The following is a 24,467-nucleotide window of genomic DNA, read 5'->3' as shown; positions in this document are numbered from 1 at the left end:
CAAAGGGAGTACCAGACAAGTTCCAATGTTATGGTCCAAGTGCACAGTGCCACAGGAATCCAGTTTCAGTGCTACCACACTAAAAAGACTTAGTGAGCTGAAAAATGGGCAGCTAGGAGGTACATGGGGATAGAGTGCTGGGCCTGGAATCAGGAAAACCTGAATTTGAATTCAGCATCAGACACTATCTATGTGATCCTGGATAAGTCACTTAACCTCTGTTTGACTCAGTTTCATCTATTGTAAAATGAGGATAATAATAACAACTACGTCCCAGGGTTGGAGGATCAAATGAGATCACATTCGTAAAGCTTTCAGCACAGTGCCTGGTATATAGTGCTATATAAATGCTATCATCATCATCAATTTCAATTATTTATTTAATGATTAATATAATAAAATAATAATAACAACAACAATAATAAATACAAATGGTATAACCAGCAAGGATGGAATCCATTTGCTGGTCTTGCTGGGCAGCATGTCCCTCTACATCACCACATTGCTTAGTGTTGCTATGAGGGTCATTTACGTCTTCTTTATACTTCTACCATTTCAGCAATGAAACAGTAATGTGTCCTATGACTGACTCAAAGCAATCTAATGTATACCGAGTACCTACTAAGTATCCATAACTGGAGATGAAGAAGAATTGAAAGACAGAGTCTCTTTTCTTCAGGAGCTATTACTTTGGTGGTGGTGGCAGATTATATTAATGTATGAAAAACAGACCAAGGAAAATACATTATCAAGTTGTGAGACTATATAATACAGACTGAAAGTGGTCCAGAAGACCAGGGAAGGGAGGATTCTGTAGTGGGATAAAATTGTCAGGGAAAGGTAATAGAAAAGGTAGGACTTACTGTGAGCCTTAAAAGAAATGTATGATATGGATATATAGAAGAGAAGGGGTATGACTCTGCTAATAGGGGATATAGCGTAACTAAAAGCACAGATACAGTAAATGAGATATAGGGTTCAATAACAACACTAAAGAGAGACCATTTTGAGGGGCAGTAAAAAATAAGTTTTTAAAGGGATGGTGTGAAGACTGAGGGTCAATCCATGATTCTCTTGAGTTTTCTAGATAAATTATATCATTTGAAAACAGAGATGATTTTTTGCCTTCTCTTTGCCCATACTTATTCTTTATGTCTTTTCTTATTCATGAATGTAGCATTTTTAGTACTAAGTCAAATAATAATGTTGATGGTGGTCATCTTTGCTTCACACAGTGGAAAATTATCTCATTTTTCTCTGTTATAAATAATACTAGCTCTCATTTTCAATAGATGCCTTTTCATTACAGCAAGGAAAAAAAATCCTTTCATTTCCATGTCTTCCAATTCAATTATTTTCTCTTATTGAAGGTTTTTCTACATTTATTGATGCAAAACATGGGGAATATTTTGGGGTACTTTGGGTATTTTGCGTTTTTCAAATGATGGAAAAATTGGAGGGCAGGTAACACAGATAGAGAGGCCAAACATAAGCCGTACACACTTTAAAAAGTACTTTTCATATATATGTGTGTGTACATATATACATACATACATACACACACACACCACACACACACGTATATATATATATATATATATATATATATATATATATGGCACAGTTACGTATATTTGAATGCAGAAGAAAAGAGGAAGAGACAACGAAGATTTCAGAATGCAAACTAACCATGACAGAAATGATAGATTCAGGTAATAAAGGACAGAATTCAAGGTAGGGGTGGAAAAGCTACCTTTGTAAAGAGTGGAGACAATTGTCTGTAATTAAAGAGCAGCATGAAAGAGATATCATCAGAAAGGTAATTTCTTAAAAAGTATATTGGAGGCCTACAAGATATAATTCTCAGTATCATTCCTTCACCAAGATGACGGACTTTGAGGTGAGTTCCCTGTCCAACTTTTCAAAGACACATTCTCCTAATTAACCAGCTAAGCTGCTGCCCGCAATGACTCACCTGGAGAGGTACATCTTAAGACTTCTTTATCCAGCATCACTGGTGCTTGCAATTGTTCCAACTGGGTGATGACATCTGGTTTGGAAACTGACAGCCCTACTCATGAGGAAAGAAATGGGAAAATGCTGGACATGAAGAGTTATTAGCTTAGCTTCTTCCTCTTCTGGGAAGAACATATTTAGAAGAACCAGATGGTAACATAAAGGACAGTCTATATTGTGTTCTCAGAAAGAGAAGGCTGATGGATACATTTCATGTCTTCAAGCATCTGTGCTAGGACCCTGGGGAGAGTTTTTGATTTAGAAGGGGACAGCTCAGCCTAAAGAATAGATAGCATAGTGACGGTACTAACTTCCTATTCTACAAAGACTTTTCATCTGGGGATGAGGAGCCAAAGCATCCTGTCTCTTGACTTAAAAGGGGTTAGCAAAAATCATACCTGAAGGACAAACCAAAAGTCAGCTAAGCATTTCGGACATCTTATAGCACTTAGCAAGTGTGGAAACAAAGATGTCTTAAAGAGGAGGTTCTGAGTTATTTTATGGGTGGAGTAGGAGGGAAGAGTCTTACCTAGGAAGACTAGGTTCCTATAGTTCTCCAGCATGACATCCTTATACAGTTCCCTCTGAGCAAAGTGTAGTTGTTCCCATTCCTCCAAGGTGAAATCCACAGCTACATCCTTGAATTCCATTGATTTCTGAAATGCCAAAGACATTTCTGTTCAATCTGTAACTATCTCCCCATGTAGGCCTGGGAAGAGTTGGAATTATTAGAGGAGGTGAGAAGCTTTTAAAGACAATGCTCCTGACAATGTTCAGGGTTCTAGTATAATTCAAGGTTCACTTTATTGTGAAGTCCTTGCTGATTCCCTACTGTATATCTAGTGTTGGGCTGGATTTTGAGGGAAGTACAAGGTAGTAGACGTAGTTCCTATCTTTGAGGAACAATTTGCTGGGGAAGAAAACATACGCAAAATGATTAGAGAGTGATATAAAATAGTATACAGGCAAGCACTAAATTATATGGACCAGATAGTAAGGTCATGAAGATTCAAAGAGGAATGAACAGTGACGGCTCAAGTACTAAGGGAAGTTATAAAAAGAAATTAGCATCCTCTACTCCAACCTGACTTTTAAATAAGTTATGGGATACTCCAAATGGGAAATGGATGAAGGAAGACATCAACATCAATTGTAATAATTTTGTAAATAAATTTAACTAAATAAAGTTAAGTACAATAATACAATCATAACAAGATCAAAAGAGACTAAAGATTTAGCCAGCCAACACTCAACCTATTGGCCAAGTGAAGAAATGATGGTCAAAGACAACACTGGCTTAGGATACAAAAATGTTTGTAAAATTTTTAAAAAGACACTTCTAGGGGCATGGCCAAGATGGCAGAATACAGGGAGGAGTTGAGATCTCCTAACATCTAAGATCTCCAAACAACCTTAAAATAATGTCTTAAATCAAATTCTGGAGTATCAGAGACAACAAAAGATCATAGTGAAACATTTTTCTAGCCAAAGACAACTTAGGAGGTCAGAAGGAGAGGTCTTATTTATAATCTCTAAATATGTACATAAATAAAAGAGAGGAAGAGCAGATCAATGAACTGTACATGCAATTAAAATAACTAGAAAAAGAACAAATTAAAAATCCCAAGTTAAACATCAAAATGAAAATTCTAAAAAGAAAATTAACAAATTGAAAGAAAAACAAACATTGAACTAATTAGGAACTGGTTTTATGGGATAAAAACAATAGAATAAACAATTGATTAATTTGATTTAAAACAAGAAGAAAAGCAAATGACTAGTTTCAAAAAGGAAAAGGATGAATGCACCCCCAACAAAGATGATATTAATTAGGCATTATACTGTTCAAATACAAACCAGTAAAACTGACAATCTAAGTAAAAGGGATGAATATTTAGAAAAATATAAATTACTCAAATTAACACAAAAGAATATCTAAATAACCCCAGCTTAGCAAAAGAAATTGAACAAGCCATAAATGAGCTCCCTAAGAAATAATCCCCAATAACAGATGGATTTACAAATGAATTCCACTAAACATTTAATTCCAATGCCATATAAACTATTTGTAAAAATAGGTAAAGAAAGAATCCTAACAAATTCCTTTTATGACACAAATATGGTTTTGATACCTAAACCAGGGAGAGCAAAAAATAGAGAAATACAACTATAAGTCAATTTCCCTTATGAATATTGATGCAAAAAATTTAAATAAATAAAATACTAGCAAGGAGATTTCAACAATATATTGCAAAGATAGGATTTAAACCAGGAATGCAAAGCTGGTTCAATTTGGGGAAACTGTAATCATAACTGACCATATCAATAGCAAAACCAACAGAAATCAAATGAAATCACAATAGATGCAAAAAAAGCTTTTGACAAAAATACAATACCCATTACTACTAAAAATACTAGAAAACATAGGAATAAGTGAAGCCTTTCTTAAGATGATAAATAATATCTATCTATACCCAAGAGAAAGCATTATCTGTAATGGGAATAAGTTAGAAGCCTTCCCAATAATAATCAGGGATGAGGCAAGGATCTTCATTATCACCACTATTATCCAATATTATATTAGAAATGCTAGCTACATCAACAAGACAAGAAAAATAAATTGAAGAAATAAGAATAGGCAATGAAGAAACAAAATATGACTCTTTGCAGGTAATGTGATGGCATACTTAGAGAACTCTAGAGAATCAACTGAAAAACTACTTGAGACAATTAACAACTTTAGCAAATTTGTAGAATATAAAATATACCCACATAAACCAATAACATTTTTATGAATTACCAACAAAATGCAACAATTATCTATTTAGTAGTGATTTAGAGTATTTTTTCATGTGCTTGTTGATAGCTTTGATTTCTTCTTCTGAAAACTGCCTGTTTATATGCTTTGACTGTTTATCAACTGGGGAATAGTTCTTATTTTTATAAATGTGGCTCACTTCCCTGTATATTTGATAAGTGAGACCTTTATCAGAAAAACCTGCTGTAATTTTCTTCCCCTGTTTGCTGCTTTCCTTCCTTCCTTAGCTACTATGATCAGTTCCAAATGACCCATGATAAAAAATGCTATCCATCCCCAGAGAAAGAACTGAGGAACTCTGAGTGCAGACTGAAGTATATTTTTTCATGTTTCTTGCTTTTTATTGTTCTTTTTCTGCAACATGGCTAATATGGAAATATGTTTTGCATGACTTCACATGCATAAGGGATATTATATTGCTTGCCTTCCCAATGGTTGAGGAAAGGTTGGGATGGAGGTAAAGACCTTGGAAATCAAAATTTTAAAAAAATGTAAAAAATGAATAATTAATGTCAAAAAATAAATGAAAGGATTATATCCTATCAGTACTACTGAAAAGAAAACAAAAAAGAAAATATTATGAAGTAGGGTAAAAGAAAATCATGAGGAGTATCAACTGATAGGGAAAAACCCACTCAAAGAAAGTTTGGTCAAGGAGCCAACTAAATGAAGTCACATGACAGCATTACAGGAGGAAATTAGAAGGAGGAAAACATATATATAGATATAGATATATCTATATATATGTATATATATAGATAGACTGTGAGACTACGTCTCTTTCTCATTATAGTCTAACAGTGTTTCTAGAGGAAGTAGAAATGCACTGTAGAAAGCAAAGATGAGAAAAGCAGTTGAGACAGATCAAATATACACAGCGGGTGGTCTGTGGTAGAGGCAACAATTTTGAGGACACTGGGGTATTAATTGTTTGGGAGAAATGAAGAAGAAAATGAAGGAGAAAAAGATACCAAAGGCTTTGCAAATATCAGACCTAATTATCAAAAAAGGGGACTGAGAGGACATCAATATCTATCAGCTCATATGCTTATTTTCACCTTTTAATAACACTTTTATAGTTCATAGAATTATCTACCTAAGCCACCCTTGTATAGAGGTATGAAAAGGTAATGGGCAGGTTTTCTCAAGAAACACTTCACAGCAAACTACATCTTTATTATCATACAAAAGATAGATTAGAACACTCCTATCAAGAGTGACCTCTCAATGCATATGAAGATCATTCTTAAAACATTTTTTAAAGATGGGAAAGTAAGCATATGGTTAAGTTAGTGATCATTTCTCAGTCATATTTTTTGACAATAATATCTGAAATTTTTAAAAACTCCTTTGGCACCTCCTTCTCCTCCAGATGCCCCCAGAATTAATCTTTCGATAATCTAAAAATTTTGTTACCTCCAGCATGCCTCCTTAGTGTATATTTGCTAGTCCAGCTACTTTCTTCTACTTTTGCTCTCTTTAATTTAATTTTGTTATTCCTCTAGAAGCATAGCTAGGAATGTGATTGAGCTCAAATGTGGTAGCTTCACTATCTTTGATAGGGAAAAAAGTTTATTACAAAAATTGTATTTTTTAAATGTCTTTTGTCTGTGTATATTTTAGATCTTATTTATTTATTTACTTTTGGGGCTGATCTGTGATTTCATTCATGTAGATATCTTTGAAGAGGAAGCTCCTTCTACCAATATAGATCTACAACTTTTCTGCAGTGTTATCTTATAAAGTTGTCTTGGAGAGTGAGGGGTTAAATGACTTGCCCAGGGACATATAGCCAGTGTAAGTCAGAAGCAAGACCTGAACTTGGGTCATTTTGACTTATCCCATACTTCCTCTCATTTTGACTGTTTTTGCATCCTTTTGGATTTTCTCAAGATAATTCTGCTTAGTTGTGTCTTTCATTATGCCTTTATTAGACTATTTTTCTCTCCAGAGTTTCCTGATGGTTTAGAAGGAAATATGACTTATAATATTCCAACAGTCTTTGCAAAATTTAACAAATGAATTTGTAGTCTAAATTGATGTTATTATCAGCTGTTACATGTCTCTGCTGAGTAAATCAATAAAATGTTTGGTAACTAATGAAGTTTTAGGCTCCTTTGGTATTCCTATTATAGCAACTGATTTTCTTTAGTGAAACTTGCATATGAAATTCTTATAATAAGGTCAATATCCTTTCCCCATCTGATTCCCATTTTTTGGTATCAAAAACTTGTTTAAATAGGTCATACTGAAGTTTTTTCCTCATTTCCTCATTTTCATTTTTTCTTCTTACTTTGCATTAATTTTTATCTTTGCTCCAATAAGTGGGTTGTCTAATTTCATAGACAACTAATTTAAGAATGATTCCCACATCAATGAATCCCTTCTGTGTTAAAAAAATTAATTCCATTTTGGTGATATTTTCCAGGGCTTCTCTTGTCCAGTCTCTTCAATATTTTTCTTAGAAGAAGCTTTATGATGTACAGGTATGACGATTCTATGTAGTCTACAAACTGTTGACCTCTTTCAGTCCTTATTCCATATTTTACAAGATATTTTTCAACATTATCATTTCAGCCCACCTCTATCTTGAAGTCTTCAAGTATCAAAGCATATATATTGATTTACCTTAGAATGTATTATCAGATTCAAGGAACTGCTCAATCACTTCATTCTTTGGAACAGATATTTATGCATAAGGTAACTTATTTTCATGGCGATCTTTTTACAAATACTTTTCATGACAACTGTACCATAAGATGACCAAATGACTCAGGAAATGCTGCATTGGTTGTATTATAACACCAACACTGCCAACTCCTTTGTTTGCTTCTCCAAGGAGAATATTTGAACCTTCCTCCCACTTGGCTGTAACGTCCCTTTTATCTTCTGTTTTCATTTACAGTGAGAAGTTCAAGATTAATATGTCACTTTCTCAAGTATGTTTATTCATTTGGTCACTAGACAAAACAAATCAATAAATGCCCTAAATATTGCATGATTCTTAGCACCCTCTACCCCTGTCACTGTAAATGCTGAAGGGGGGGGACCACACAGTTCTGAGGGCCCTTTTGTATTCTTCTTTGTTCATGGATTGCCATGGCCAAAGACACTCTTATTATGTGGTCAGTATGCTGATGATGAGACTCCGTCCTTAGCTAGGACCGTTCTCAGAACACAGTCTGATGCAAGGACCAGGAAAGCCTTTCCATCTTGGTAGAATCAGAGTTCATGTTTTGCTGGCATAAATCTTAAGAATACAGGATCACCTTTAAACAATAATCAGATCACTTACTTTATCACTAGCCTTAGTTCATTCTGACCTTTAGTGTTTCTGAGGTTATCATTTTTAGACTCAGGATTCTCTTTTGTAGTCATCCTCTCCTATTTGTCCTTGCTTTTGTAGTCATCCTCTCCTATTTGTCCTTGCTTCCATCTTTTCTATATCTTTTACAAATCTAAGTTTGTAATGTTTATTCACATCGGTATCATTAGAAAGATCTCTCTTCTCTTTCTTATTGGAACTTATCTGTTTGTGTCTTCAGAGTTTCATTCTTTAGTGTTTCCAAACTCTTTTAGGACGACTTGCCCTGCAGGATTTTAACCCATGGAATCTTATCCTTTTTTTTTTTTTTGAGTAGCCATTTGGAATCTACTCTCCAAAAATTTAGCACGTGCATCAGACTATTCCTGGAATGTCTCTCTTACTCTATCACAAATTTTAACATGGTGTGGTCACTTGCCTTCAGGTTTTCATCATTTCTACTGCAACAACCAATTCCTTACCTTACTGGTAAAAGTGAGGTCCAGAAGAGTTTCACCTGTTGCGTATTCTACCTTTGGAAGCACAAAACTATCATTAAAGCAAATAAAGAATTTCACCAACTTCTCTTTCCCATTCTTAAATGAATGAATGCTGGGTGGGTAGGAAAGGAACCCTGAAGCAGCATACTAGAGAAGTGGAAATCATTTTCGATGGAATTTTTTGTTGCCCTGAGTGGACCAAATTTCCTTCATTCTGGAACAATGGAAGTAAAAAATATCCACTCAAGCTCTAAGAATCAAGATTTCAAGAAAAAGGGGAAACCCCAACTCACCTGGGAATTGACTGTCATGAATTCAGGGCCTATTCTCTCCTCTTCATGGGGAAGGACAGAGTCCTGAGAAGGCAGAACTACGGAAGGAAAATGAAGATATGAAGGACACTAGTCCTGTGTGTCAAATCCCACATTAGAAATCTCCACACACCATTAGCCCTTCTTATAGAACAAAGAGGCAACAAAAGCCCAGAAATAGCCCTGATTTTGCTAGGAGTGAAACAAAAGACCCTGGACATCAATAACAACAGCTCCAAATTCATCTCTGGGGTCAGAGAAGACTGCAGAGGACAGCGCTCCGGAAGCACTGATTGTGCAGCTCTATCTCAAAGTTGCTATGTGATGTGAAGAACGTAATTCAAACTCTCTCTGCCATAGTGGTTTCCTTAACTACTGAAGGAATATTTTCCAAGCCCCTATCCTACTTTACAGAATGTGAAAGATCAGTTTGTCAACTGCTTTATAAAAAGCAGCTCCAAAGAAACAAAATATTGGCTTTAATGCCAGAATTAGGTGATTTAGTACAATTTCCTCAACCCAAATAATACTGTGGATTTATAAATATCTGAAGTCTTCGCCAGGGACCACTCTGCTCCCTACAATTTCAGTATGGTAAAGGGGGAAAGGGCAAGGCAGACACCAAGCACTGGGAAAACAAAAAATGGAGCAGGGATGAAAGGAGAAGGGTATAGGAAGAAGGAGTAGAATAAGAGTTCAAAGAGTTTTTATGTTTTAAGAAATAAAAGTTGTAAAAGTTTTTTTGAACTGGCATTAGTTTTTCACAGAACAGATGGGCAGTTGAGTAACAGTAATCTAGAAAAGACAAAGATGGAAGTCAGAAGATTTGCGTGGTCCTCTTAATGTGAACATAAGTAAGACATACAAAGACTTGTACAAGTCAAATGATCATTCTGTTTTGTTTTTTGTTTTTCCATTTATAAGCTGAATGGCATTAGCTTCTGGAGAAAAGCACCCTCTGTGGAAGTTTTCATGATGGTAGACTGTATATCACTGTCCCACATTACTAAAACCAAAACAGGACTATCAAGTGGAGAATGTTCTCTCCTCTGTGGTTTCAAACATGTTGTTGCTCATAGAGGACCAAGAAGATACCTGGATTCCATCTGATGGTTCAAATATTCTTATTGACTTGTGCAGGTAGAATCTCTTGTGCCTCTTTATGTACCCTCCAGATATTTTCCTTTCCACTATTGTCTTTCCAAGCACCTGCCACCCTAACCCCTCCACCTTCAGGTGCATATTTCCCTTTCTTACATCCTCAGGTCTTCTCCCTGTCCTTTTGTAAGTCTTACCTTCCTCCTTAAGCATTTGGGTCAAATCCTCTATCAGGTTCACCACCTCTTCCCCATTCTTTGGATGATGTGACTTTACCCAAGTCCTGATCTCTCCAGGCAAGACTGCCCAAAACTGTTCTAATACCAGCATTTCCAGAATCTGCTCCTTGGTGTGAATATCTGGCCTCAGCCACTGATGGCAGAGCTCTCGAAGTTGGCTTAGGGCTTTATGGGGTCCATCTGCTTCTGCATATTGAAAGTGTCTGAAGTTACGATGAGAGACTGTAGCATCAAATGTGTTTCTTTTTAGAAGAGTTTCATGTTCCTCAGAAAAAGTCATTCTCAGAACCTCATCTTGATCTTGTAAATGTGGACCATGAGTACTCCTAGAGGTGGCCATCTCCTTGTTCATGGACAACGTCTCCTCATCGGGGATCTTTATTCTAGGGTTCAAATCTGCCTCCTTAGGAAGGAACCAAATCCATTCAAATTCAGGCAGAGAATCTACAGTCTACTAATTGGTGCTGTGGGCAGAGAGAGATCAGAATTAACAGGAAGATTCCAGAGTCTTCAGTCATACAAACAGTACTTAGAGTCTTACAGACTGTAAAGAGATGATAAAGACAAAGAAGCTGACAAAGTACAGTTCAGAGAGTAGTATGGAGGGGTGCTCTGAAATGAATATAAATGATGCTTTCAGATTTGGTTCAAACCTCACATGTAAACAATAGATAAAAGGGCTGCAGAAGTGAATGCCTGTCACTTTCTCTTCAGAGTTGGAAAATACAACAGCTTTGCCTATAGAGAAAAGCCAGAAAAGGCATGGGGCTGGAGAAAGGTTGGGTGTGAATAAAGCAGGGGAGTAAGGGAACTTGGATCAAACCATTGACAAAAAACTGTAATGACCTGCTTGTGAACTGCCTTGTCAACTCTAAAGCTCTCTAAAAATGTAAGGTAATAAGAAACAACCAATGGCAAACCATGAGATTAATACACACTTGGGCAAAAGCCTTTAGAAGTCAAGGATAAAGGTGATCCACAGATTCTGTCCCAGGGCCCTGAAGAAACTGATTCTCTTTTCCCTTTATCTGAAGGATGAAAGTCAGTAAGAGATGTAGTTATCAGTGATCATCCAACTAGAGCATGAATTGGCTGTTTCTGGACCTGCTGTCACTGGACTCTTTACTCAACTTCCAATTCAAGAAATACAACTTTGCAATGTGGATTTGTTTTGCTGTACTATGAATATTTGCTACAAGACTTTTTCTTTCTTCTAATAGTGGAAAGGAAAGGGAAGTTGGCAATAAAATTGCCCAAAAAGGAAAAAAAAAGAAAGAAAGAAAGAAAAGAGTGTCATTGAAACATTTTAATGCACAAAAGAGAACAGAAGGCCAGAAGGAAATGCCTAAGTAGGATAGCTTTTAAAGTTACATGTTGAATTTATCATATACATAAAAAAGGAAAAAACAAGCTGCACGTAAGAAATACACAGTTTCATGAACAATCATCTTTTCTTCTGTTTTATTTGGTATATGCAAATACCCATTTTATTTGGTGTTTATTAAGTTAGGAATTAAAATAAAATAAAAGAGATATAAGACCTCTTCTCTTCCCCTTCTGACACTGCTCCTTAGAGTCCCAGCCTCCTTTCCTTTTTTCCCCCCTAACCTTACTCACCCCAGGCTGGAAAGCAGTGAAAAGACAACAGGGCCAACAAACTCTGATCCCTTTGCTCCTCCAGAAATCCAGCAGGTAGTGCCTGCGGCAAAGCAAGATGAAGAGAGAGAAATGTGAATGAATATTGTCCCACTTTCCTGGGACATTCCCAGTTCGATCTTAATTAATACGATAAAATAGGGATTCCAGGCACAAAGGTTGTACTCACATCAACTCCCAACCTCCAATGTTCACAACTGAATAGGTTGGCTTCAGAGAATTTTTGCTCTCCATTGGTAAAACACCTGGTAACTCTGCAGAGTAACTCCCCTCCAGCTAGCCATTAGGGCCTAGCATGATCTTAGGAGCTAAGCCCTAGAGGTTATAGGTAGTAAGTATGACAAGTTATGGGATAGTCGTAGTCCAGGCAGGTCCTTAGTGGAAACTCAGATTTCCATCTCCCTACATTATGAACCTAAAACACCTGTGTTCTCATTTCTATTGGGCCATAAGAACCCTAGGCTCACAGACACAAACCAGAAGGTCATTGCAATAGACCACGTGTGAGATAAACAGGACCTACATTAGGGTAGCAGCTATGTAAATGGAGAGAAGGGAATATATATATATATATATATATATATATATATATACATATATATATATATATATATACACATATATATATACATATATATACATATATACATATATATATATATACATATGTACATATATATATACATATATATATATATATATATATTATATATATATATATATATATATATATATATATATACACCAGAGATATTACAAAAGTAGAAACAACAAGATTCGACAATGGATAGGCCACATGGGGTGAGTACAAATGAAGCTGAGGGGATGATACTACACTGATTTTGAAATTTGATAACCTGCTTATGAGAAAATATGTAGGAATCTAATATTTGTACTGGGAAAAACAAACCATCCCAGGAATCAGGAATGAGTACACCCAAATGGCAGATTCTGAGACACATGAAAACCATCCTTACCTAATGATACCAGGTTCGTGTAGTTCCTCAGCATTATTTCCTTGTGTAGTCTTTTTGAGAAGGCTCCAGTTGCTCCTGTTCCTGATAAAATCCAGTCACATTTTTGAATGTTACTAATTCCTAAAGACAAAAAAATACTTTTGCTCATCTAGAGGTCCTATCTACTAAGTAGCAGTGGGAATAAGAAGGAAAAGGAAGATTCCAGAGATATTTCAAAGGTAGGATCCACAGGTTTAAATGATTGGTTGAATATACTGATTGAGAGAGACAGAGGTGATCCTGAGGTTTCCAGAGTCAATTGACATTAACAGAAATTTGGAGGTGGGGGGTGGAAAGAAATTAATTTCTGTTTTGGATCTAATGTACTGTACTGAAATCTGACCTCTGGGGTTAAATAGAGTAGGATTACTCTATCTTCCACATGGCAACCCTTCAAATTTTTGAACATAGAAACTAATGTGTGCCCCATGAGTTTTCTCCTATATATAGCCCTTCATATTCTACACAAAGTAGGAAAAAGTCAATGTCATTATGCTGATCATAAGTCTGAAGTTTTGGAAGATTTTTTATTCTAAAATATACACGGAAAGGAGTTAAAATCTCTCCTTTCTTAGGACACAGTTATATTCAAGTCAAATAGCATTGAGAACCTACTATGTATAAGCCACTGCCCTAGAATCTGGGGATAAAAAGATGCAAAGAACAAGCATAGAGACTCTGTCATGAAGTAGCTTACAAACTAGAAGATGAGATGAGACATACCCAAAATTAAACCAAAACAACAACAATCCAAATGAATACAAAAGAGAGGTCTACACAAAGAGCCACAGGAAGGAGGGAGTTATCACTTTCAGCAGGGGTAGCTCAGATTAGCCTTCATGAAAGAGACGGCACCTTGGATTATCTCAAATGATAGAAAAGAAGGCTTTCAACATAGTGAGAGAAGATGGCAGGGGAGTGAAAATTGGTGTCTTTTGTTTGTCCTTCATTCTCAAAGAGGACCATGACATCATGGAGGTGATGCCAAGACATTCAAGAGAATTGGATTTAAGTGAGGGAGGGCTGTGCAAAGTCACCAGGCTCATTTTCTCCTCCTTGTCACTGAGCCCAGTGACAAGATATACATCAGGACCACTGGAGATGCAATGGGAGACTTTGGCCTTTTTAAGCTAAGGTCTTTAACAGGTCTCATTTTGACTGAGGCAACACCCATTCAACACCCATGATTAAGTGTCCATTATAAATACAGGGAATGGGATATGCAAAGGCAGAAAAGAAAAAAGCTATGAACAGACTAGAGCAAAGCAATGATTAGTTTAATTGAGCTGGAGTGCAGAGTATATAAAGGAGAAAAGGGTGAAATAAGGCTAGAAAGGTACTGGAAAACAGGATTATGGAAGCATATGAATGTGAGGGTAAAGAATCAATATTTTATTTGGTAGAGTTTTTAAAAGTTTTTGACCTAGAGGATGACTAGATCAGATCTGTGCATGAGGAAAATCATTTTGACTGCAGTGTGAAAGATGAATTAGTAAGGGCAGCTAGATGGCACAGTGGATAGAGCATTGGCCCTGAAGTCAGGAGGACCTGAGTTCAAATCCGGCCTCAGACCAAACAGTTGACACCTACTAGCTCTGTGACCCTGGGCAAATCACTTAACCCCAATTGCCCCCCAAAACCAAAAAAACCCAAAACCCAACCCCCCCCTCAAAAAAAAAGAAAGATGAATTAGTAAGGGGAAATAATGGAGGAAGAAAGATCAGGCAAGAGTGCAACAGTGAGAAGAAGATCACCTTAGCTAGAGTGGTGTCTGTAACAGTAAAAAGGAGAAAGATGCAAATGTTATTGCATAAATAGGACCAATAATTTTTAGCAACTGACTGAATGTGGGGAGTAAGGTAGGGGAAAGAGTCAAGGATGTCCCTGGGATTTAAAGAATGGTTAAGAGCATGGTGCCATCACCAAAATAGTGGTTAGAAGAGGTGGGTTTGGGGTATAAGATGATGAGCTTTCTTTGGCAATGTTAAGTTTGAGCTGCTATGATGAAACAAATGGAGATAACTAGTAGGCAGCTGGAAATGTGAGGCTAGATTTCTGCGGAAAGTTGGGGCCAGAGATAGAGATTTGGGGGTCTTTTGTATAGAAGTGCTAATTGAAATTATGGGCTTAGTTTAGATCACCAAAGACTATCAATATTGCCATGGACAAAGCCTTATGGAGCGACAAAATTTAAGGGGAAGTAGAGGAAGGTTGTTGTTGCTATTCAGTCATTTTAGTTGGGTCTGACTCTCTGTGGCCCCATTTGGGGTTTTTCTTGGCAAAGATACTGGAGTGGTTTACCATTTCCATCTCCAGCTCATTTTTACAGATGAGGAACTGAGGCAAACAAGGTTATGTCACACTGCTACTAAATATCTGAGGCCCAATTTGAACTCACAAAGATGAGTCTTTCTGATTCTAGGCCCAGCCCTCTATCCACTGTGCCACCCAACTGCCCAAGAAGAGGAAAGAGTTCACAGAAAAAAAAAAGCAGGGGGAGAAGGGGAGAACCAGCAGAATGAAACGTTCTGGATACCAACATATACGAGACTATCCAGAACAGGGGTTCTTAACCTGGGTTCTATGAACTTAAAAAAAAAGATCATTATATTTCAATATAATTGACTTCTTTTGAAGCCCTTTTTTTATTCATTCAAAAACATTATTCTGAGGAGTCCACAGGTTTTATCAGATTGCCAGAGGGGTTCATGACACAAAAAAGGCTAAGCCTTCCTGATCTAGAAGTAGATAGCTGTTCACAAACACAAAAAAGAGACAGCTGAATGGCTGGGTTCACTGAAAAGGTTATTAGTAACCTTAAAAAGAAGAGTTTCATGTGCATACTCTTTGACCCAGCAATAGCACTTCTAGGGCTATATCCCAAAGAGGTCATAAAAATGGGAGAAGGACCCACATCTACAAAAGTATTTCTAGCAGATCTTTCTGTGGTGGCAAAGAATTGGAAATTGAGAGGATGCCCATCAATTGGAGAATGGCTGAACAAATCATGGTGTACAAATGTAAGGGAATACTATTGTGCTATACGAAATGATGAACATGGGGGCAGCTAGGTGGCACAGTGGAAAGAGCACCGGCCTTGAAGTCAGGAGGACCCGAGTTCAAATGCAGCCTGAGACCAAACACTTGACACTTGCTAGCTGTGCGACCCTGGGCAAGTCACTTAACCCCAATTGCCTAAAAAGCAAAACAAAACAAAACAAAACAAAACAAAAAAAGAAATGATGAACAGGCTAACTTCAGAAAAACCTGGAAAGACTTGTATGGACTGATGCTGAGTGAGGTGAGCAGAACCAGGAGAACGTTATACATAATAACAGTCACGTTGTATGATGACTAACTTTGATAGACTTAGCTCTTCTCAGCAATGCAAGGATCTAAGAGATCTCCAAAAGTCTCATGATGGAAAATGATATCCACATCTAGAGGAAGAACTATGGAGTTTGAATGAAGATCGAAGCATACTATTTGCTCATTTTTTCCCCTTCTCTTTTGTTTTGTTTCTTCTTTCTTGTGGTTCCTCCTCTTGGTTCTAATTCTTCTTTACAACATGACCAATGTGGGGGAAAATAAAAAAAAAAGAATAGTTTCAGTAGAGTGAAGAGGACAAAAGTCAGATCACAAGTAACTGAGGAATAAGAAGAAGGCTAGTAAACAGAGGCATCAAATATAGATTACTCATTCTGGAATTTTAGTAGTGAAGGGTAGCTGAAAGGAAATTTTCTGTTTCTCAAGGATAAGAGAGAACTGAAGATGTTTGTAGGAAGGAAAGGTTCCAGCAGAGGAGAGTGGGAAGAAAGGGGGTATATTGAATATACATTAAAAGAAGACAATGCAGCAAAGTCAAGGAGGAGATAGGAGAAGATGGGATTAAAGACTACAAGGAGGAGCTAAACTTTGAGAAAGATAAGGAGAAAAAAACAAAGGGAAAGAACAAAACATGAATTTTCTTTGTTTCTACACAAGAGTGGAAGGGAATTGAGAGATGTCACCTGAGATGCATTTGGTCTTCTCAGTAATGTAGGGAGAGAGTCTATATGCTGAGAATGGAGAGAAACATGATAGAATTATATTGCAAATTTGAGGAGAGAGAATACATGGAGCAACTAATATTGCAGATATAACAGGAGGTCATTAAGAGTAAAATAAAAGAACTGTTGTGCTGTAGTGAAAGATTAGTTGGAGGTTAAATTGTATTAACAAATAATGGACTCAGTATGGCTTTATAGTTATCTCCAGCAGTGTTTGGCAATCTGGTAATGCATACAGAAGGTTGATGGTAGGAATTACCCAGGGTTGGGTTTTGAAGGACAGCAATAATGGATGTTCAAGGCAATGAGGTATTACAGTATGAAGAGTTCATAATTGAATCAAGTATGTCTGAGAGTGAAGTGAGGCCATGACAAATGGCAGACTGGTAGAAAAGACATGGATAAACAAATTGGTTGTTACAATAAATGTAAAGAACAGGTTTGGGAAGAGTGAGGTATAGTGGCATAAGTGGAAAGACAGAAGACTAAGAAGAGACATACAGAGTTTAAGATCTAAGAGGAGGAGCACTTTTGAATGATGGTGAATTTCGACCACCCCCTAGTTCTTGAGGGAAGCTGCTAGGGAGAATGACAAAAGACTGAAGCTCTCTCTTCTAATAGGTATGAAGATCAGGAATGATTTTGTAGTAACCTGCACTTCTCCACTCTTGGAATTACTGGGAAAATGGAGCCCTACTTAAAAAGGGGTGCAGTAGGCTGTATTTTTGGCTAAAATGGCAATATGAAAGGTTTCACACAATAAAGATTTCCTGAGAAATACTTGAGCCAGGAGGAAAAAGAGCACCAGATAAGCAAAAGTTCAATGAAACCAAAGAGAAATAGCAATAAGTTGTCCCTTCACTACAGCTCTGTACAAGAATAAAGTCAAAATCCTGAAGGTGATCTCATGGTGTGTTCAGTGAGGTCTGACTCTTTCTCTGTCTCAAGCAAACAGACCCTTAAGCCAATGGGAGCTTCAGCAGGGGACAAAACCAACTCCCAATAGACGACTGACCAAGAAGACAGAGATGGGGCAGAGAAGCTAACAAGTTAGCTCATGCCTTGGGGCCCTTTAGGAGGCCTGGAGCTAAAGTGACCTCTAAAATCTGGTTAGGACCTGTCAGAAGACAAAACCAACTCTTGGTAGACAATTGTAGAAGGAGGGAGAAGGGATTAAGGCAATATACCTCTAAGAGATAAAGGCAAAGGCCAGAGAACAAGTCAGAGGGCTGGGCCTGATTCAAGTTTTGCCCCAGTGACCTGTACCAGGCAAGGACTGGGGGGAAAGGCAGGGAGCGGGGAGGAGGAACAGGAGGAAGAGCTATCCCATCCAGAACTATGGCAAGGTTGTGGCAATGACAGCAGCAGTATAGGAGCAGGGCCTAATCACCAAACTCAAGAATACAGCTGGGGGCAGAGCATGTGGCTGGACTCATGACTAAGAAAAAAATTCTTAGTACATTTAAGAAATACTATGAGTTAAGATAAGCTTAAGAGGTAATCTAGGTTCTTTTTGTTTACAAATTATAGTAATGATATATTGTCTTTTGTATCTTCTTACTTCCCTTTACATTTGTTCATAGAAATATTGCCAAGTTTCTCTGAACTAGACAGATAAAGTATCAAGCACCCAGCATATGCTACATACTGTGCTAAGCTCTGGTAATACAAATAAATGCAAGATATTTCTTCCTTCAAAAAAGCTTATATTCTAATGAAGGGGTTAGCCAATTTTTTTTTCCTATAAAGAGCCAGATGGTAAATATTTTAGGCTTTGAGGGCCAAGCATCAAAGATGCTATGTAGGTACTTAACATAACAAGAGAGAAAACAAATTTCTATATTTTTTATTGATGAAATTCAAAATATAGCAATAACAATAACTGAATCCTTCTTTTTGTAATACAGGTCTACTAGTGAGAATAATGGAATTATTTTTGGAGGAAATAATAGTTCACTTAATTGGGGTTCAAAGTTAGTGCTCCTGTCATTAAAATCAACTGCAGATGGGGCGCAGCCAAGATGGTGGAGTGAAAGCAGTAACTTGTCTGAGCTCTCCCCCAAACCCCTCCAAATACCTATAAAAATGGCTCTAAACAAATTCTAAAGCACCAGAACCCACAAAAAGACAGCATGAAACAAATTTCCAGCCCAAGACAATCTGGATGATTAATTGGAAAGGTATATCGCACCGGGCTAGTAGAGGAGCGCAGTGTGCCATGGGCACACAGGCCGCAGTGAACCTGGAGCAGGCCTCAGAGGACTGAATCTCTGGCAGCTGTGTCAGTTTCCAGACTCCTCAATCCACGAATGCCAAAGACAACTTAGAAGGTCAGTGGGAAAAGTCTGTTTCTGCAGTGCTGAGAGAGGAAGGCTGGGTCTCAGCTCCATCCCCGAGAGCGCAGCCCTGGGGAGTCAGCTGCCTCCTGAGCTTCTGGCCCACAGACTGAGGGGGAATCCAGTGGCTGATCAGAGAGGGATTGCAGGGATCTCTTTGCCGGTGCTGAGGCAGGAATCTCTTGCTTTGCCAGTGCTTGGATCTGGGTCATAGTTCTGGGCGGCAGTCCTGGGGTGATGAGGAGCGCTAGCCTGGTGGAGCTTGTAGTGGCTGTGGAGAGGAACCCTTCCTCACAGTTATAGGACAGAAAGGAGTACTTGTGGTCACAGGCCAGGAAAGGAGTAAACACTTCGCCCCTTATCATACCACCTTGGAAGAACTGAAAATTTACAGGTCCCTACAAGTATCTCTGAAAACAGCTGTACAAACCCCTGAAGCTTGGGACAGTACATTCTCTACACTGGAAGCAGACTCTTACCTTAACAAAGAGTTTAAAACTCAAGTAATTGGCTGGGATCATGAGCAAGCAGCGCAAAAAGAGTCAGACTATATTATCTTACTTTGGTGAAAAAGAAGATCAAAATATACAACCAGAAGAAGACAACAAAGTCAAAGCTCCTACATCCAAAGCCTCCAAGAAAAATATGAATCAGTCCCAGGCCTTGGAAGAGCTCAAAAGGGATTTTGAGAAGCAAGTAAGGAAGTAGAGGAAAAACTGGGAAGAGAAATGAGAGTGATGCAAGAAAATCATGAAAAACAAGTCAACAGCTTGCTAAAGGAGACCCAAAAAATACTGAAGAAAATAACACCTTCAAAAATAGCCTAACCCAAATGGCAAAAGAGGTCCAAAAAGCCAATGAGGAAAAGAATGCCCTAAAAAGAAAAATTGGCCAAATGGAAAAGGAAGTCCAAAAGATTACTGAAGAAAATACTTCCTTAAAAATTAGAATAGAGCAATTGGAAGCTAGTGACTTTATGAGAAATCAAGACACTGTAAAACAAATCCAAAAGAATGAAAAATTAGAAAACAATGTGAAATATCTCATTGGAAAAACAACTGACCTGGAAAATAGATCCAGGAGAGAGAATTTAAAAATTATTGGACTATCTGAAAGCCATGATCAAAAAAAGAGCCTAGACATCATCTTTCAAGAAATTATCAAGGAAAACTGCCCTGATATATTAGAACCAGAGGGCAAAATAGAAATTGAAAGAATCCACAGATCTCCTCCTGAAAGAGATCCCCAAAGGAAAACTCCTAGGAATATTGTAGCCAAATTCCAGAGTTCCCAGGTCAAGGAGAAAATATTACAAGCTGCCAGAAGGAAACAATTCAAGTACTGTGGAAACACAATCAGGATAACACAAGATTTAGCAGCTTCTACATTAAAGGACCAGGGCATGGAATATAATATTCGGAGGGCAAAGGAGATAGGATTACAACCAAGAATCACCTACCCAGCAAAACTGAGTATAATCCTTCAGGGGAAAAAATGGTCATTCAGTGAAATAGAGGACTTTCAAGCATTCTGATGAAAAGACCAGAGCTGAATAGAAAATTTGACTTTCAAATACAGACTCAAGTGGAACATGAAGAGGTAAACAGGAAAGAGAAATCATAAGAGACTTATTAAGATTGAACTGTTTACATTCCTGCATGGAAAGATGATATTTAAACTCATGAGACCTTTGTCAGTATTAGGGTAGTTGGAAGGAAAAAAATTATATGTATGATAGATAGATAGATAGATAGGGCACAGGGTGAGTTGAAGATTAAGGGGTCATATCTGGAGAATAAAATTAAGGGATGAGAGAGGATTATACTGGAGAAGAAGAAAGGGAGAGGTAGAATGGGGTAAATTATCTCACAAAATAAAAACAGAAAAGGCTCTTACAGTGGAGGGGAAACAGGGGAAGGTGAGAGAATGAGTGAATCTTATTCTCATAGGATTTGGCTTAAGGAGGGAATAACATACACATTCAATTGGGTATGGAAATCTGTCTTACCCTACAGGAAAATAGGGGGAGAAGGGGACAAGAGAGCAGGGGGATGATAGAGAGAGGGCAGATTGGGAAAGGGGGTAATCAGAAGTAAATACTTCTGAGGAGGACAGGGTCAAAAGAAAGAATAGAATAAATGGGAGGGCAGGATAGGATTAAGGGAAATAGAGTTAGTTTTTCATAACATGTCTACTATGGAAGTGTTTTGCATAACTGCACATGTATAACCTATATTGAGTTGCTTGCCTTTTCAAGGAGGGTAGGTGGGGAGGGAGGAAGGGAGAAAATTTGAAACCTAAAGTTTTAAAAACATATGTTTAAAAAAGTTTTCACGTGCTACTGGGAAATAAGAAATACAGGAAATGGGGTACAGAAGTCTATCCTGCCTACAGGAAAATAGAAGGGGAAGGGATAAGAGAAGGGGGGAGAGATAGAAGAAGACAGACTAGGGGAAGGGATATTCAGAATGCATGCCATCTTGGGGTTGTGGGAGGGGTGAGATGGGGTGAAAATTTGGAACTCAAAATCTTGTGGAAGTGAATACTGAAAACTAGAAATAAAAAAACAACTAAAAAAATCAACTGCAAATGTTCATCTCTTAATGTTGATGTGTAATGAGATTTTACATATTTCATCTTTGAAAATGTCTTTTCAGGCTGATAAGTACTGTCAAATACTGCTATCAATCCATATTTCAAAAATTTTAATTGATAATATGTATTGCTTGGAAGGCATTTAGAGGATTAGATTAGATTCTTCTCTTGATATTTGCCTTTTGCTTGCAGATTAATTAATATGGCAGATTAATCACTTTCAATTGAAGATTAGGTGGAGGGTCATCAACTGTACAGTTAAACAGATTTTGAAATATAGAACTCTTTTGTATTTGCATCAAGGTCTAAAACATACTGTTGGAACCATAACCTGAGTTTTGAAAACATGATGTAAAATTTCTTTGGGAATAGAGATCTTGCTTCTTGGTTTAACTTTTGACTGTACAGGAAGTATATAAAGTAGTTTGTCATTATTTATGATTTAAACAACATTAACTGTTAATGAATTGGCTTTTGTGGTTGTTCAGTTGTTTCAGTTGTGTCTGACTCTTTGTGACTCTGTAACTATGAAGGGTCTGAGGCTGTATTAGAACTCAGGTCTTCCTGACTCCAGGCCTAGTGCTCCATTCACTGCACCACCTAGTTGCCTGAATTGACTTTACCACAGAAGTAAGTTTTCCCTAAAAACCCTGTTTTGCCTTGTAATTTTAGGTTGAATTCATTAAGAAATATTAAGTCTATAGCAAAAGCTAATTTCCAAAGTCATTAAGTGTTCCATAATACTGGCTGAGTGTGGTTATTCTTGTTCAGAAAAAAATTCCAATTATTGGCCCTAAGCTCAAAAAAATCATAATAAATTTTTTTTCTCTTCACTCTTTTTTTTTTTTTGACACGCTGGGCATTCACTGGTAATAAATACAATGTCACAGTACAGCATTGAGTTGAGCACTTGAAGCTTTTGAGTTATGACTGTCACAGCAATTTGCTGAGCAGAACCCCAAAGTGATGAGACCGTCACATATGATCTCTGCTGCAAGTACTCAACTCTGCTATTGCAGAACAAAAGCAGCCATAGGCAATATATAAATGAATGAGTATGGCTATGTACCAATACAACTTAAGCCATTCTTAGCTTGTGGGCTGTACAAAAACAGGTGTTGGACTGGATTTGGCTCATGGCCCATAATTTGCCTACTTGTGTTCTAATGGGTAGGCCCTTGTTGTCTTCCAGCCATAAAAGGGAGCTGGAAAAAAGGTGTCATGGTACGAAAATGTTAAGAAGCAAATTCATTATATTTTTCATTTCTTATGGTGCAATAAATAATATTCTACTTCTGCAGTTTGTTCAGCCATGCCCCAATTAATGGGTAACCACTTCATTTTCATTTTTTCCTTTGACATTAACAGGGTTGCTATGAATATTTGGGTACATACATTTTTTTTTCTTCCCCTACGCCCTCCTTGGTGTATATGTCCAGTAGTGAGGTCAGCAGGTCAAATGGTGTGAATGGTTTGGTAAATTTTCTGGCATAATTCCAAGTTGTTTTCCATAACAGTTAAAACAATTTACCATTCTAAGAAAAGCTTATTAATATGCCTGTCTTCCCACAGTCCCTCTAATGTTGCTTTAATTGCCCACTATACATTTTTTCTCATTTTTATTCTTCTTTTTAGTCTTATATTAATTTTAATCTTTTCTCTAACAAGTCACTGGTCTGACTGTTCAAACAGAATCAATTTCATTTTTCAGTGATGCTATTCAGTGCTTGCCATGTCTAGCATCTTTTGGTCCTTTTCTCAAAGGAAATATCCATGATATATTGGTGTGGGCCTTCTCATTCTTTATTCTTGAGGCATATTTTCTAACATTTTTCACTATCCTCACCTTTGTCTCAAAACCACTAAGTATCAAAATACATATTAATTTGGAGGCCCTTATCAAGTTCTTCATATAATTTCTTCATCCTTCATATAATTCTTCATTCTCTTATTATTTTCATGGTGGTCTTTTTGTGAATCCTCATCAAGAAGAGTGCAATTTGAGAAGACCAAATGTTCCATGAAATATTTCTTGTTGCCTTTATGTGTGCTATAAAACTAAATCTGGCAACACTTTATTTGCTTCTCCAAAGAGAATCTACGAGCAATCATTCTTCCATTTATCTTGCAATTCCCTTGTTTTATTTATTTTTCAACAGTGAGAATGTAAAGACTGCTAGAATTCAGTTTTTTCACTAGTATATCTACTTATTGGTCATTGAACAAGGACTCTTTATTTAGAATTCCAACAGCCCTAGGCTGTTGGATGCTTTGGTATGTGGAGCTGTTGGCATCATTGATTTTTTTTTCTAGAGATATAGCATCTATAAAAGAGAGCCTAAAAACTGTGATTCTTAGCACCCTCTTCCCCATTCTACCACTCTGCCCAACTGGAAGGGTTGCTACACATTACAAATGTCCATATCATATTTTTCATGTGATGGATTGCGATGGCCAAAGAAATCATCACTAAGTGTCCAGACTACTGGTGTTAAGCCTGTCTGTACTTAGCTAAGCTGCTCCTGCGAA

General features: G+C 37.3%; 1 protein-coding gene across 1 annotated transcript in view; it reads right to left on the bottom strand.

The window, feature by feature from the left end:
* The window catches only part of LOC110193219 (zinc finger protein 483-like), a 40,002-nt gene that overhangs the window by 7,946 nt on the left and 7,589 nt on the right, over positions 1-24,467 (bottom strand). Inside the window, exons 4-9 of the mRNA XM_020964878.2 lie at positions 12,920-13,000; positions 11,904-11,985; positions 10,245-10,750; positions 8,932-9,008; positions 2,546-2,672; positions 1,976-2,071 (exon numbers count right to left, since the gene is read on the bottom strand). Coding sequence (XP_020820537.1) covers positions 1,976-2,071; positions 2,546-2,672; positions 8,932-9,008; positions 10,245-10,638 — 694 coding nt within the window. The 5' untranslated portion in view covers positions 10,639-10,750; positions 11,904-11,985; positions 12,920-13,000. The remainder of the gene's footprint in view (positions 1-1,975; positions 2,072-2,545; positions 2,673-8,931; positions 9,009-10,244; positions 10,751-11,903; positions 11,986-12,919; positions 13,001-24,467) is intronic.

This window comes from Phascolarctos cinereus, unplaced genomic scaffold (genome assembly GCF_003287225.1).
Source record: "Phascolarctos cinereus isolate Bilbo 61053 unplaced genomic scaffold, phaCin_HiC Scaffold_2;HRSCAF=192, whole genome shotgun sequence".
Lineage (NCBI taxonomy): Eukaryota > Metazoa > Chordata > Mammalia > Diprotodontia > Phascolarctidae > Phascolarctos > Phascolarctos cinereus.
Note: the sequence above shows the minus strand (reverse complement) of the source record. Positions and strands in the feature narration are given on the sequence as shown.